Source organism: Lacerta agilis, chromosome 2 (genome assembly GCF_009819535.1).
Source record: "Lacerta agilis isolate rLacAgi1 chromosome 2, rLacAgi1.pri, whole genome shotgun sequence".
Lineage (NCBI taxonomy): Eukaryota > Metazoa > Chordata > Lepidosauria > Squamata > Lacertidae > Lacerta > Lacerta agilis.
Window position 1 is genome coordinate 64,246,682 of NC_046313.1, and position 13,910 is coordinate 64,260,591.

A 13,910-nucleotide genomic window follows, 5' to 3' on the forward strand; every position below is an offset into this window, starting at 1 on the left:
TAGTGTGCCGCGGAACAGTGGTTGAAAAACACTGGCCTAAGCCACTATTTGGTTATTCTACCATATGTTTGCATTCTGAACTTGTTATAAGCTGCTTTGAGACTTTTTCCTGTAAAAAGCAATGGATTTGTTTATTTATTGAAACTACTACTTCACTGCAATTGTCCTGTATTTGAAAAGTGTTCTGAAACTTCAGATGGAGCTCATATCAGGAGCATGCCACCTTCACTGCTGCAACAACCACATCTCCCCCCTACATATTTCTGGGCCCAATTCAAAGTGCCGGTGATGACAAGGATATCTGAAGGACTATTTCTTCTCATATAAGCCTTCCTGTTATTACCATTCTCAGAGGCCCACTTGTTGGTCCCAACCCCACCTTTGTTTGGAAAAATGGGATATGTCTTTTTCTCTCTTCTGCTTAGCTTTGGAACTCTAGCCTAGGGACTGCATCATTTGGTCTTGGCAAACCAGTTGGCTTGCCACCGTTCTGTTTCTTCTTCTGTTTCTCAGTTCTTTTTCATTTGCTGGCTTGATATGTTTCTTGGCTGTTCTCATACTTGTTCAACCATATTCAATCATTCCTGTCATTAGCAGCCTTGGACGTGTTCTCCATTTCTATGCTCAAGTCTTACTTTGGAAAATGCAAAATATTTTCCTCTTGGTCTATGCTTCCCTCTTGGCTCTCTCATGGCTTCCCTCTTGGCTTCCCTCTTGGCTCTCTTGGCATCCCAAGCTGCCTCCATCAAGGAAGAATACCACATGATAACAAAGGCTGCTTCACACCACACAGTGCAACAAAAGATCAGTAGCACCCCATGTTTCCTTTGCAGGCCAGACACTTCTCTGTGGTAATGACTGAAGCTTTGAAAAGAGACAGCCCAAGATCTTTTGCTTCCTGAGGCAAAGGACAAAATGGCACCTTCCCCGCACCCACCTCGTTCCATGTTCCAAAGTCCACCAGGCTGGTAGCTGAAAGTGAGATCTCACGTGCACCATACATTTAAAGCACTATTATGTCCACATTAAATAGTCATGACTTCTCGCAAGGAATCCTGGGAAGTGAAATTTATGGAAGGGGGTGGAAGTTGTTAGGAGACCCCTATTCCCCTCACAGACTTCCCAGGGAAGAGGAATTGACTGCTAAACCACTTTGAGAATTGTAGCTCCTTGGGAAGAATAGGTGTTTCCTAACAACTCGCTGCATGCTTAACAAACTACAGTTCCCAGGATTCTTTGGGGGGAAGCTGTGACTGTGTAAAGTAGTATGATAGTGCTTTAAATGTATTGTGAAGATGGGGGCCTATCAGTGTTTCTCAAACTTGGGTTCCCAGCTGTTCATGCACTACAACTCCCATCATCCCTAACCCCTGGTCCTGCTAGCTAGGGGTGATGGGAGTTGTAGTCCAAGAACAGCTGAGGACCCAGGTTTGAGAAATGCTTTCTTCAACACTGGTAATGGGACAGCGCCTATCACTGCATCTCAGGGCAGTAGGCTAAATTAGGGGCCGAAGAGAAGGCCAAATGTCACACACAGCTCTGCTGGCTCCTTATGCCTTTTGCACCTGCCACGTGAGGTGGTTGTCTCATGGTGGTACTGGCCCTGAGAAGAGCATTCTCTCTGTCTACAAAAATACAGTAAACATGTCAAAGAACACCTTGGCTGGTCACGGTTATCAGAACTATTAATATTTAATCTTGCCAATGCTGTTAGTCATTTGCTACTGTTTTAATATGGCCTTGGGTGAGTCAATAGAAAGCTGCCATATAAACTGTTGACAATAAAACAGAGCAGTAAAATATAGTTCCTTTCAATCTTACAGCATGTGTTTATGGCAAGACTAGAGATATGAAGCAGAGTCAACAGATAATAGTCTGAATTACTTATTGTGGCATTCAAAAGTGGCGGCTTGTATATGAATATGCTCCTTAAAGTGTCCTGGCATTCATGATTTCTAGCATCTAGTTCTGTGACAACACAGATCTCTGAACCCACCAGGACAAATTATCTCATGTGGTTTGTGCTGTGTTGGCTATTACTTCGCCACCCTCTTTCCCTTCAAAAATACCTTTCCCTTTGCGCACGCTTCTTTGGACAATGACGTCAAGGAGGAGGGGGAGTCTGAGGTGCCACAAACAGGTCATATAGAAAAGTTTCTTCTGGAATCTTGAGACATAGCTTCCTCAAAAGGATTGTTCTTTTAACGTCAACAAGCAGCTCTACAATGAGAGTAACTAGCGTATTCCTTCTCCTTGCAGTGGGGATCTTCTGTTCCTCAGGTAAGGGCTACATAAAATTCACGTCTTTTTCCTTGCAGATGCTAAAATTCCCAGTGTAATTGTTCAGTCGATTTCCTATACTCTCCTGAAAAAAAGTGACTTTGATGAGAACTAAAAAGGAACCAGATCTACGTATTAGATCTTCTCCAGATTTTGTATTGCCGTGCTCCAGTCAGGTAATGGGTGTAAAATTCATATACTGTGGTAGTTTCCATTAAAGGAAACACAATTGTGAAAATAACATACAAAAACGCATTATATCACAGGAAATTGCTTCACCAAAACGTATATATTAGTCAAAATTAAATGTTATTTTTTAAAAATCCAAGATTTAAAGATTGCCCGTATTCTATTTTTAAGGTCTAAATATGCAGCAGCAGACCTTGACACCTCAAATCTCAGTGGCATCCTGTGTGAAGCCAAAATCTGCCCCCTTGCCTCTCGCTTTCCATTGAACTTCATATCATGGCACCTGCTGCCCCCCTCCCCCCGCTCCACACCCAGTGTGACTGAACAGGTCACGTTCCCCTAGATCTGCCTTTGAAATTTGCACCCTTGTCAAATGAATGTATTTTTGTTAAATGTTTAAATGTTGTTGTTGTTAAAAAAAATTAGATTGATTTCATGCAGCTATAATACAACCAGCCGAGGTTACAGGCTCTGCTAGAAGTAGAGTGGATTTCTAATTAATAATGTTTTTTCTCGCATTTTTAGGCAATGCAGAAACTGATGGTGGCAACGGTGAGGCAAGAGAGGTAATGGTGTCTTGATTATTTAAGTGCAGTGCATCCTGCTTTGGTGAAATTTTACCCCACCGATATATGGCAAATGCAGTATTGCCACATAGAAGAAGTCAGTACAATACAACGTGTCAGGTACTGACAGTGCTTTCCCCTTTTGGTGGGTAGAAAATGAGGTGCTAGTACACATATATTAATAAAAGTGTCATGGATAACAGCACAAAATGGCTGCCCTGAGTACTGAGCTGAAATTCAGGCAATCCAAACCTTCTGTCATTGCCTTCAAGAGCAGTGCACTGAAATCACCTAGCTACGTTTCTCTGTATATTTCCTTACCAATAAACCAGGAGTGGAGAACCTAAGACCTGGGGTTGGATGTGACCCCCCAGGCCTTTATATCTGGTCCCCAGGACTTACTCTTTTTTTAAAAAAAAGAATTTATTAGACTTACTCTAAGCCCATCCCCAGACTATGCCCCTCATTGGCCCTGCTCTACTCCCTCTTTGAGTGCTAAACTGTGACAATGCCTCTTGGCTGCCCTGGATGGTGAGGAACCATCATTCACATATAGGGAAATTAGTCAACTGCACAGATGCCAGAGTCTCATCCATTGCCCTGCTCACTTTTAGCTCTGGCCCTACGCGCCCCTGGCATGCATCCCCTATTAATGAATATGGTCCTATGAGTGGAAAAATATTCCCCACTGCTTCTATAAACTAGCCACACATATATTTTACTAAGCATGCTGGCTGGGGCTGATGAGAGTTGAGGTCCAACATTATCTTGACGGTAACAGGTTGAGGAAGGCTGCAGTAAAGAAACTCATGCCAAACAAACCAGGATTGATAACTGCAAAAGGCAGCCGCTTTTACTGGGAAACAAATGCCATAGCATACAATGCTTCTGTAGCTATCAGAAACGCTAATGTCTAAATTTCTATGCCATTCTTTCACTCTGCTTCCCCAAGTCAACCTTCATTCTCCAGTATCTTCATTCTTCAATATCATCCTCCATTAAAGAATACTAGGACTGGCTCTACCATTAGGCAGCATGAGGAGTTGATTTTGGCTGTCATGAAAGGGGAGCAAATGTATTGTTCTTGGATTTTTACTGCCAGAAAGGGGGAAGGTGGCTGTGAGATTTTCTTGCCTCGGGTACTGTTCATGGGTACTATGGCTTGATGTGGGGAGAGTGGCGCCCTTTGTCACTGTGTCTCAAGTAAGCAAAATGTCTTGCACCAACTTTGAGGAATATGTTTAGAAGATTGTTGCTGTTCCAGATACTGAACTGTACAGCTTTTATTCTACAGCCAGCCTGCGAACGTTATGAAACACCAGGATGCCCTAAAATTTTCGATCCCGTCTGTGGCACTGACCAAGTGACCTATCCCAATGAGTGTACCTTGTGCAGTACAAATCAGTGAGTATCTGTTTTTCCTTTACCACCTAGTTTCTTCAAAGGAACATGTTTTCTTCAGACCTTTGGCCATCTTTGAAGCCTTCTCTTCATTTTAAGTAGATAGGAGTGCCAGTAGGTCCCACAGGGAAAGAAATAGTAAGTGAGATACCTTCAAATCTCTCCTTTCAATCTGTATGGTCACCCCTCCTGTGAAGAGAAAAGGTACAAATCTCACATCATAAAGATTACCCACACCCACACTCCAAAACAGAGCCGCAACATATATATCAGTCATAAAGTAATTCAAATACTTTAAATTGCTACTTGCTTTGGTATATGGAGTGGTGCTAGATTATCCTCTTTAAATAGGTCCTGCTAAAGGTGGGCTAGCTGGCCAATGCAGCCTTGATGGCAGCCTAACTCACTTAGGTTTTCATAGTATTTTTTATATAACATTTTTTATTGGTTTTAAATGATTTTATACATTTTAACTTTAACCATTTCAAACATTAAAACAAAAGGTTCTTTGGAACCTTCGGAGCTCCTTCCCTCCCTCCATGGATTCCATATTTAAGATTTTTTGTATTCTGCATCCTTTTCCTTTATCCATCTGTTAGATATCTATAGTTACCACATTTAATTCCACATTACATCCCTGCCAATAATTTTAACTGTTTACAGTGGTCTTTTAAATAAATTAAGAATTTACTGCAGTCTTTTAAAAATAATTGATCTTCCTGATTTCTGATCTTCCCCATCAGTTTCACCATCTCTGCACACTCCATCAGTTTTGTCTGCCATTCTTCTCTTGTTGGTACTTCTCCTTCCTTCCATCTCTGGGCTAGGTTCTCCTAGTATTTTTAGTCCCAATAGCAAGGTGGAAATGATAGTTCTGAAGAAGCATCGTAAGGAACAGAAATTGGAGATTGAGGGGAGCTTGTTCCAACAGCAGAGGCAGATCCACACCATACACTTAATGCATATCCGACACGTATTTATAGCAGAGGACTTGCTCTTCAAAGAATCCTGGGAACTGTGCTTTGCTAAGGGTGCTGAGAACAGCAGCTCTCTGTGAGAGGGAAACGACAGTTTCCAGCATTCTTTGCAAGGGACATCATGTGTTTTAAATGTGTGCTGTATGTGCATGGTGTAGAGTTGACTTTCGTTTCTGCCTCTATGCTGTCACATTTCTAGCAAGAAAGCAGAAAGTTGCTAACTTTTCAACCAGCCTCTGTAGCTGTTAAGCAAAAAACTGATGTGCAACATGAGCAGGTGACAATAAGCTGGGGTTCTGCCCAGTAGAAAGGGTATTACTGGCACCTACAAACCCAATTGTCACGTTCCACACTCACCTTCTGAAAATTTGCACTCCTTTCTCCTGCATGGGTGGTTGTGAGAGGTTCCAAAGCAGTATGGAAGGTGGACCAGGAACTGCAAAGATGTGGGAATCAACAAAAACAGTCTCCCCTTTTCCATTAGAACAGGGATTGGATGGCTATCCAGATGTTATTGGATGACACTCCCCATCATCCCTGGCCATTGGCCATGGTGACTGGGGGTTGATGGGAGCTGGAGCCCAAAGCATTTGGACGGCCACGTATTCCACATCCCGGAATTAGCAGGAACGAAATCCAAATCCCTTCTATTCACAGAAGGACTCATTCTATGACTGGAAAGGCACCTTAGGATCCAAATCAATGTCTCCCCCTCCCTCTTTCTCAAGAATGTGAAGTGTTTCATCTAGTGAATTCTGAACATGTAGCTGCTCTTAAAGGAACAGGACAGCAAGGTCTTTTTCCCCCGGTTAGTTGGCAGGCCTTATTTGACACAGAGAAAGTGAAAGTCTGCCTTAAGAGCCTTTTCACTGTTTCAGAGACTGTGCAGGCAGTAGCTCCATGTATGCCTGTGCATATGTCACTTTCAGTATTGATACTTCAACAGGAATTTGCATGTGTGAGTAATAAGGATAAGGATGGGGGGGAAAGTTGGTTTCATTGACACTTTAGGTCAGGGGTCAGCAAACTTTTTCAGAAGGGGGCCAGTCCACTGCCCCTCAGAAATTGTTGGGGGCCGGATTACATTTTGGGGGGAAAATGGATGAATTCCTATGCCCCACAAATAACCCAGAGGTGCATTTTAAATAAAAGGACACATTCTACTCATGTAAAAACACACTGATTATCAGACTGTCCACGGGCCGCATTTAGAAGGCGATTTGACTGCATCCAGCCCCCAGGCCTTAGTTTGGGGACCCCTGCTTTAGGTGAATCTACCTACCGGTAATTTGAATTTCTCAAAAACCACAAGCGGAAACACAGTTCTCCTGTGAAAGCCACAGTACTCTGAATTTTGAAATGCAGTTCTCTAGCTCCAAAGTGTGTGGCGGGGGGGGGGGGGGAAGGTATGCATAACTTGCACACAAATGCTGGTGAATTTTCATGAGGACTTGGCAACTGAGATCCTGCCCAAATTGTAAAATTCTATCTCTGTTAAGTTGTCCATGCCCTGAACACTAGCAGGTGTCAAAACGTATTATCACACAAATGCATTAGCTCTGGCCCTAGCAATGTCTATCTGAAATACATATGCTCAGATTCTCACAAGGCATGATTTGGCAACATCTCAACTTTGACCTGGGAAATGAAAGATACTAATCAGTATGTTTTATACCTTTTTTGCAGGCAAAAGAATGTACAAGTCAAAATTAAGAAGGCTGGAACTTGCTGAGAGTGCTGAACATGCATCATTTTTTTACTGAAGAATTTAGGAGTGGGCTTTCTAGCTTTTTCTGATGAAGATGCGAAGAGTTAATAACTGCTTGTTATTACTATTTTCCAGATTTTATTGTCAATAAAACAACAGCATTGCAGCAACCTGGTTTGGTCATTGTATTTGTTCTTGATGGGTAGTTTTTGGCAAGTGAAATAAGCAACACTCTTCTACTGAACTATATGACAGAAGAGTTTGCACACACATTTTCTGCCAAGTCCTCTTTGTATATGGAACTGCACGCAGGAGGTACTGTATGAATTAGATGGCTATATTTCATAGCGTTTGTCTGTAATCACAACAGAACTGGAATGGGCTGCCCACACCATCTGGTGAGATGTTTTCCATTTATTTACTGCCATAAAAGAAAATGTTGTTTCTTCACTTGAATAATTCATAGCCTGCTCTTCATTAATCCCAGAACAGGCTGCAATATAAAAAATTAAGCAGGTAATAAACAATAAAACCAGTTGCATAAAACCAATAAAGAGAAGATCATCATCTACAGTCATTGAACAAGACAGCAAGCTGCCCAATTCCACATCCAGCTTAACCAACAGTCTGGGTGAATAAATATGCTTTTAACTGGTGCCCCGAACCCATCACAGCTGATGTCAGTTGAATTTGCGAAGAGAAGCCTGGAGTTGGACAATACCTTCATTAGGACAAACCCACCCATTCCCCAAATACAAAAATTCCCCAGAACTCTTCATTAGGCAAGATGTTACACAAAGGAGGTAGTCATGTGACAAAATGGGAGTAATAAAATTAGGCTGGTTGTTATAGCCATGAGGTCTTGCTGACAGAATGAGTTTCAAGATGCAGATTGCAAGCTAAGTCCCTCTGAGATGATGAGACGTCGGGTAATACCGCTGGGAATAAAAGAAAGAAAGAAAAACCACTGGCTGCAGCACTCATGGTTTAAGAAAATAAAGATAGGCTTGCAGCCCAATTCTGCCTCACCACACTTTCAACAAAACCCACAGGTTCCTGGCAGCCAGAACCAAAGAGCAACATGGCCATCTTTATATCAGTAGCAGATGGAGCGCCACCACTCAGGTGACCTCTGGTCAGTTGGGTCGCCACTGTTTACGGGGAGGAAAAGGGGGAGGAACGAGGTGGCAGTGAGTCTGATGTGGTGCAAATGTACTGGCAGAGCCCATTCAGTGTTCCTGCCAGCTGGTTTGCACTGCACCAACCTCCTCCTTGCCCCTCTATCTCCCTGTACACAGCAGCAATGCAACCAACTGGAAGTACTTGATATGCTTCATATCATACACTTTGCATGCATTGTGCTGAGTCAGACTTACTCAGCATTTGAACATGAACAAACTTTTTGCAAGGCAGGAAATAAAAGGAATTGAACAGCCTGAATCAAAGGAACATACTGTTTGACCAGCAGGTGGTGCCCATGTATTACAAAGCTTCAGAGCTGATAAAACCTGAAAGCAGCATTTGAAGTTCCTTCCAGCATCTTCACAGTGCGGGGAAACAAACATTAATGTCCCATGACAACAAAAAACCAGGCAGGTTAGTGCTTAACAGGTGATACTGAAATGCATCTGGAGGGCTGTGTGTTAAATATATGTACATTTGGAAGAACTGCAGCCAATTCACACATCTGCCAAACATTCTCCAAGAAATTGTTCTTGGGGTGGAAGCCCTGCATGCCACTGTCCTACTGATTCAGTCTTCAAGCTCATTTCCTGAAGAACTCTGACTCCAATGCCATGACAACAGGGAAGCTAGAAGAACCAAACAGAGAAGTCTAGGTGGGAAGGGTGTTCCCCATCCCTGGGATAAACCAAAATGAGAGATTAGGGGATAACAGGCTGAAAATTTAGTCACGTGTGACATAGGTGAAGACCTCCTGCTAAGCTCACAGAGTGTTTAGTAACACAATAACAGACCCCTTTTCTGTCTGTTAGCCATTGCAATTGTTCTGCATGGAGCTTGGTTGAGCCTTGAGCCAGATCCACTCTGAATTGACCACAATCTTTCCTTCTTCCTATTGTTGCTCCCATGACTTAAGAGGTGAAACTGTATCGTTTTTGCTTGTGCTGTTTTCCTGGTGGGCGTGACTGTGGCTGAACGATTTATAAAAATGAAAATGCAAAATAGCATGAGCAAAGAGCACTCTGCAAACTGAGTGCGAAATGTTTAAATGCCTATGTTTCAACTATCCATTTTGTACATTTAGACAGCAATTTCAGATTTTGTGACAAGAAAGCTTGGCCGTTGTTGTTTGGAATCCATATTTTGATTGCAAAGGTTTTGTTCTAACATACGGAAAACCATGGGTGGTATTCATCCCTAGTCCTACTCAGAGTAGACCCATTGGGGTTAATGGACATGGCTAACTCTGATTAATTCATTCCAATGTGTCTACTCTTAGTAAGACTTAGTTGACTACAACCATATATGAGACAGCTGCACCATGATGCATGCAAAGGATGGTTTTTGTAATGAATGGCTTGAAAGCCAAGTTATGTAGCTGAGTTTTAACAAACCTCCATCATCTTAGCACAGCCTTCCACAGCCTGGTGCTCAACCTGATGTTGCTGGACAAAAACCCCATCAGTCCCAGTCTGCATGGCCAATGGTCTTCAGGTGATGAAGATGCTGAGCTTCTCTCTCTCATACAAGGCTCTACTGTGTCAAGACTTGTTATTCACACAGGGTCTGCATCGTACCAGTTTCAGTGTGAAGTAGCCACTATTCCCAAAATAACTCTGGAATCCTCAGCATTTGCCAGCATGACAGCTAGCTTCAGCCACGTTTCTTGCTATCACTCTTTAAAAAGGGTGGCTTGCCAAAATTGGATACTAAAGAATGAAGTTCAGGCTCAAAGTTTGACTTTAAAACAAGCAAGAATGTGCTAATGTATCAACAGGAATAAATCCCCTTTACCCAAGAAACAAGGTCATGTATTAGCAAGCATGCAAGAGATGCAGCTTTGACTTGTACACAGAAATCAAAATTTCAGATCTTATCCGCAAGCAAGATGTCCACAACTGATAATCGGTTCATCATTAACATTCTGCAACTTCATTGCCCTTAACTTCCAAACTACAACAAGAGGTTGCACTGAATAGGCCAGTGTTGCACAAGGAGAAGGTGACTGGCGCCATGGATCTTTCTCCTTTCTGCTCTCCGTTGCAGCTCCTTGTTCCAAAGGAAAAGTCTCTACAGAGGATCACAGGGACTTTCTGAACCTTGTAAGCAATCACCTGTAATCAAGTGGATGAATCTTATGCCGCCACATACAAACCTCAAAACGCAGAAGCTGCAGCTTCCGTTGGCCTCTGTGCAATTAAGCCTATGCGGAGGGAGGGAAGGAGGGAGGGAGGGAGGGAGAATGGAGCTACTGCCCTCATTCCCCTTCCCATCACCTTCTCTAATGGCTCTTCTTCCCTGTTCTTCTCCCTGCTGAACTGGCAAAGGCACTCCCCATGTGGCAGAAAACAGGTTTCAGGAGACTGGAAGAGTTGGTGTGCATTTGGCAGCTTTCCCCTTGGCAGGCATGCCTTCTGTGCATGAGCTGTATAGTCTGGTTGTGGTGGGTCAATGGACACAGACCTTGCTTTTTCTCCACATCTTCTTCAAATTAATGACTAGAGGGGTTTCCAGCTGCGATGAGTGATGGGTGTGAAACCCTGGACATTCATTATGTCTTGAGTGGGGTACAATTATCTGCAAAGAGGGCCCACACTTAAGAGAAGTAACACCCACAAAGTGACACCCAAGGGCACTCTGTTGCCTTTTCCTTCAGGCTTGCTTCCCCTTTGTGTAAGAACCAATTGCACAATCTAATGCGTGCTTACCCTAAAGCAGAGGTGGTCAAACCTTTGGGCCTGAGGCCACTTTCAGTCTTGGCCAAGCCTCTAGAGGGCACAAACCAATGATGGGTGTGGCTACCCCACATTGTCATGCAGGAGCATCTCCACCCCATCCCACCCCCCATCATCCAGCCTGGACACTGAGATCCAGCTCTCAGAGGGTCTTCTGGCAGTTCCCTCACTCCAAGAAGTGAGGTTACAGGGAATGAGGCAGAGGGCCTTCTTGGTAGTGGCACCCGCCCTGTGGAACACCCTCCCATCAGATGTCAAGGAGATAAAAAACTATTTGACTTTCAGAAGATATCTGAAGGCAGTCCAGTTTAGGGAAGTTTTTTATATGTTTTACTGTGTTTGATGTTTTAATTTGCTGGAAGCTTCCAAGAGTGGAAAGAAAACTAAATATTTATTATTATTATTATTATTATTATTATTATTATTATTATTATTATTATGGTACATGCAAGCGCAGGACACACACAGGTGCACAGCGCCCCCTTTCTTCAGGTTCTTTGTGCAGCAGATGAGCAAATCTGGGTGCTGGCCTGAGTGGAAAGACTGAAAATATTCTGTCTAACCCAGTGCAGGATTTCTATTCCCTCCACTTTTTGTCGCCATCCAAAGCAGCATGTTATGGGGGGAAGCAGATTAGATACCCAGGCTAGGGGTTTTCTATCCCTGCTCCAAAGAAAATCTGAGTGTGTTCAGTGGGGCTTCCTTCCTAGTAAGTGTCCTCAATAATTGCAACCCCAGTCTCGACTCCCAGCAAGGAACTTGCTTTACTGTTTTCTGGACAGATGGGCTTCTTTCTTGGTATCAGTGTAATGTAACTCACAATGCCACTGAGCTGGCACATTAAATGGAGGGGAAAAGTAGGAGAATTATGGTTGAAGGAATGGAAGTTGCCTCTCGTTTTGTCTGAGTCACCCCAGCCTCTCATCCTGCCTTCCTTCCACAGGCAGCAATTCTGAAAATTATTGTGTAGGATGGCTTTGAATGCAATTTGAACGATGCAATTAGGAAAGGGGGGTGAAGGAGCTTGTCGCTGCTTTTAGGAAGCAGCAGATTTCACCCTTCAGTCTCTATCCCCTCTAACATTTTCGCTTGTTCAGCTACTACTCATGAAAAGAAGCATCTGCATTGTAACAGAGGGGCTATAATTAAACTTTTAACAGGGCCTCAGCACACAAAGGGATTCGAGGCTTTACTGAAATCACAGCTCATCCACACTTTGCCTGGCCACTTTCCTCTGGGAAAACCCACTCTTTAGTGCTGAATTGGAACAAATGGCAATGGGGTTTTAATCGTTCCATCACAGGGGTATTAAGTGGTGACTTGGCAATACATGAAGGAGCCATTGCAGATCAAATACGATGCAGATGGAGCTTTCTTATTGACTTACCTACTGGCAGTGGAGAGGACTTGCCACGGAGCCCCTATTAAGGTGTCACGGAGGACCCACCACAAGCCTTCCTGTCCTTCCTGGCATGGCCAGGCAAGTTTGGGACAGGAAGGGGTGGGGAATGGGAATGAGTTGTGGTGGGCTTGCAAGGGAAGCTTGGGTACGTCTCTGGCATGGGTCAGCCAAGGGCATGCCTGTGTCAACAGGTGAGCCCCCCAAAGCCAGTGGAGAAATGCAGATGACCTCTTTATCTTGAGCATCACAACAAAATTGCCTTACTTACAATAACCACAATATGTAATGGGCAGCAAGCATCACTAACAAAAATCTCAAAGAGCCACATTAGGATAGAACTTGGCATTCTTGGCTTCATCTCTGTACTGCTGTCCATAAATTGGATTGCAATGCAAATCTCATTGTATGTCTCTTTCCCAAAAAAGGAATATATATATATTCCTTGCTGCTTGGAATACAAATGACCCCTCTATAGTCATGGAAGGCAGACGGAAGGGAGCTCTGCCAACATTTCCCATTTATTTTCTTCCCACAGCATCCATGTCAGATGCATTCAGCATGCAAGACTAAACAAGATTTTGTGCATCTGCCGGCACTTGTAAGCTCAACATGGTGTCTGGAAACCAAGATGGACCCTGACTGATTTGTCAATTTTCAGCAGACATGAGGTTGATGGAATAAGGACCGACTAGATAAAGAATTATTTGCATGCATGCTGTGGCAATGATTTACAAAACAATAAACATAAAAATAAGCCTGCATTAAACAAAAGTTTGGCCTTTGAATGAGGTTGGCAAAATAAATGGGCCTTTTCGTCTCTCTTTTCAAAGTTTTGAAAAGTTTGGGAAGGTCAAGTTTTCTCTCTCTCTTTCTCTCTCTCTCTCTTTGTCTCTCTCTCTCTCTCTCTCTCTTTCTCTCTCTCTCTCTTTCTCTTTCTTTCTTTCCCTCTCTTTCAATCTCTCTCTCTCTCTCTCTCTCTCACACACACACACTCTCTCTCTCTTTCACTCCTTAGCAAACAAACAAGTTGGGTGGGACTTTTGTGCATGCCAAAATGTGATCCAGTAGGCTTGATAGGATGAAAGTTCTACATCCTCAAACTGAGTTGTCCAAAGTACAGCTGGAGAGACTTGCATTTTCCAATCAATGCGGCTAATGCATCCAAAAGCCACAAAAGGAACTAAAGATGTTGGAGCTCCCATGTTTATAAGAAGCACTTATGCAAGATAAACAGAACTCTTACATATATAAACAAAAGCACGGCTGCTCCATCGTTCAGGCTGACCTAATGGTTCGGAGGCAGTGAAATCCAAATACGTTCTGCACTTTGGTACTGGGAAAGGAAAAGCTTTCTCTTCCAGAAAGAAACAGTTTTATCTTCTTCCGTTCTTATCTTTAAAAGGGTGTTGGATAGACTGCTCCATTCTATGTACTAATAGCATGTTCTTGCTTATTTTTATTTATTTAGGG

The 13,910-nt window shown here is 43.1% G+C and overlaps 1 protein-coding gene across 1 annotated transcript; it reads left to right on the forward strand.

Annotated features, from left to right (window-relative positions):
- Positions 1–2,154: 2,154 nt before the first annotated feature.
- LOC117041516 (trypsin inhibitor ClTI-1-like) lies at positions 2,155–7,291 on the forward strand. The gene is made up of 4 exons (XM_033140393.1): positions 2,155–2,280; positions 2,995–3,035; positions 4,330–4,439; positions 7,100–7,291. Exons 1-4 carry the CDS (start codon positions 2,226–2,228, stop codon positions 7,143–7,145), a joined length of 252 nt encoding a protein of 83 aa, XP_032996284.1. The 5' UTR covers positions 2,155–2,225; the 3' UTR covers positions 7,146–7,291.
- Positions 7,292–13,910: the final 6,619 nt, after the last annotated feature.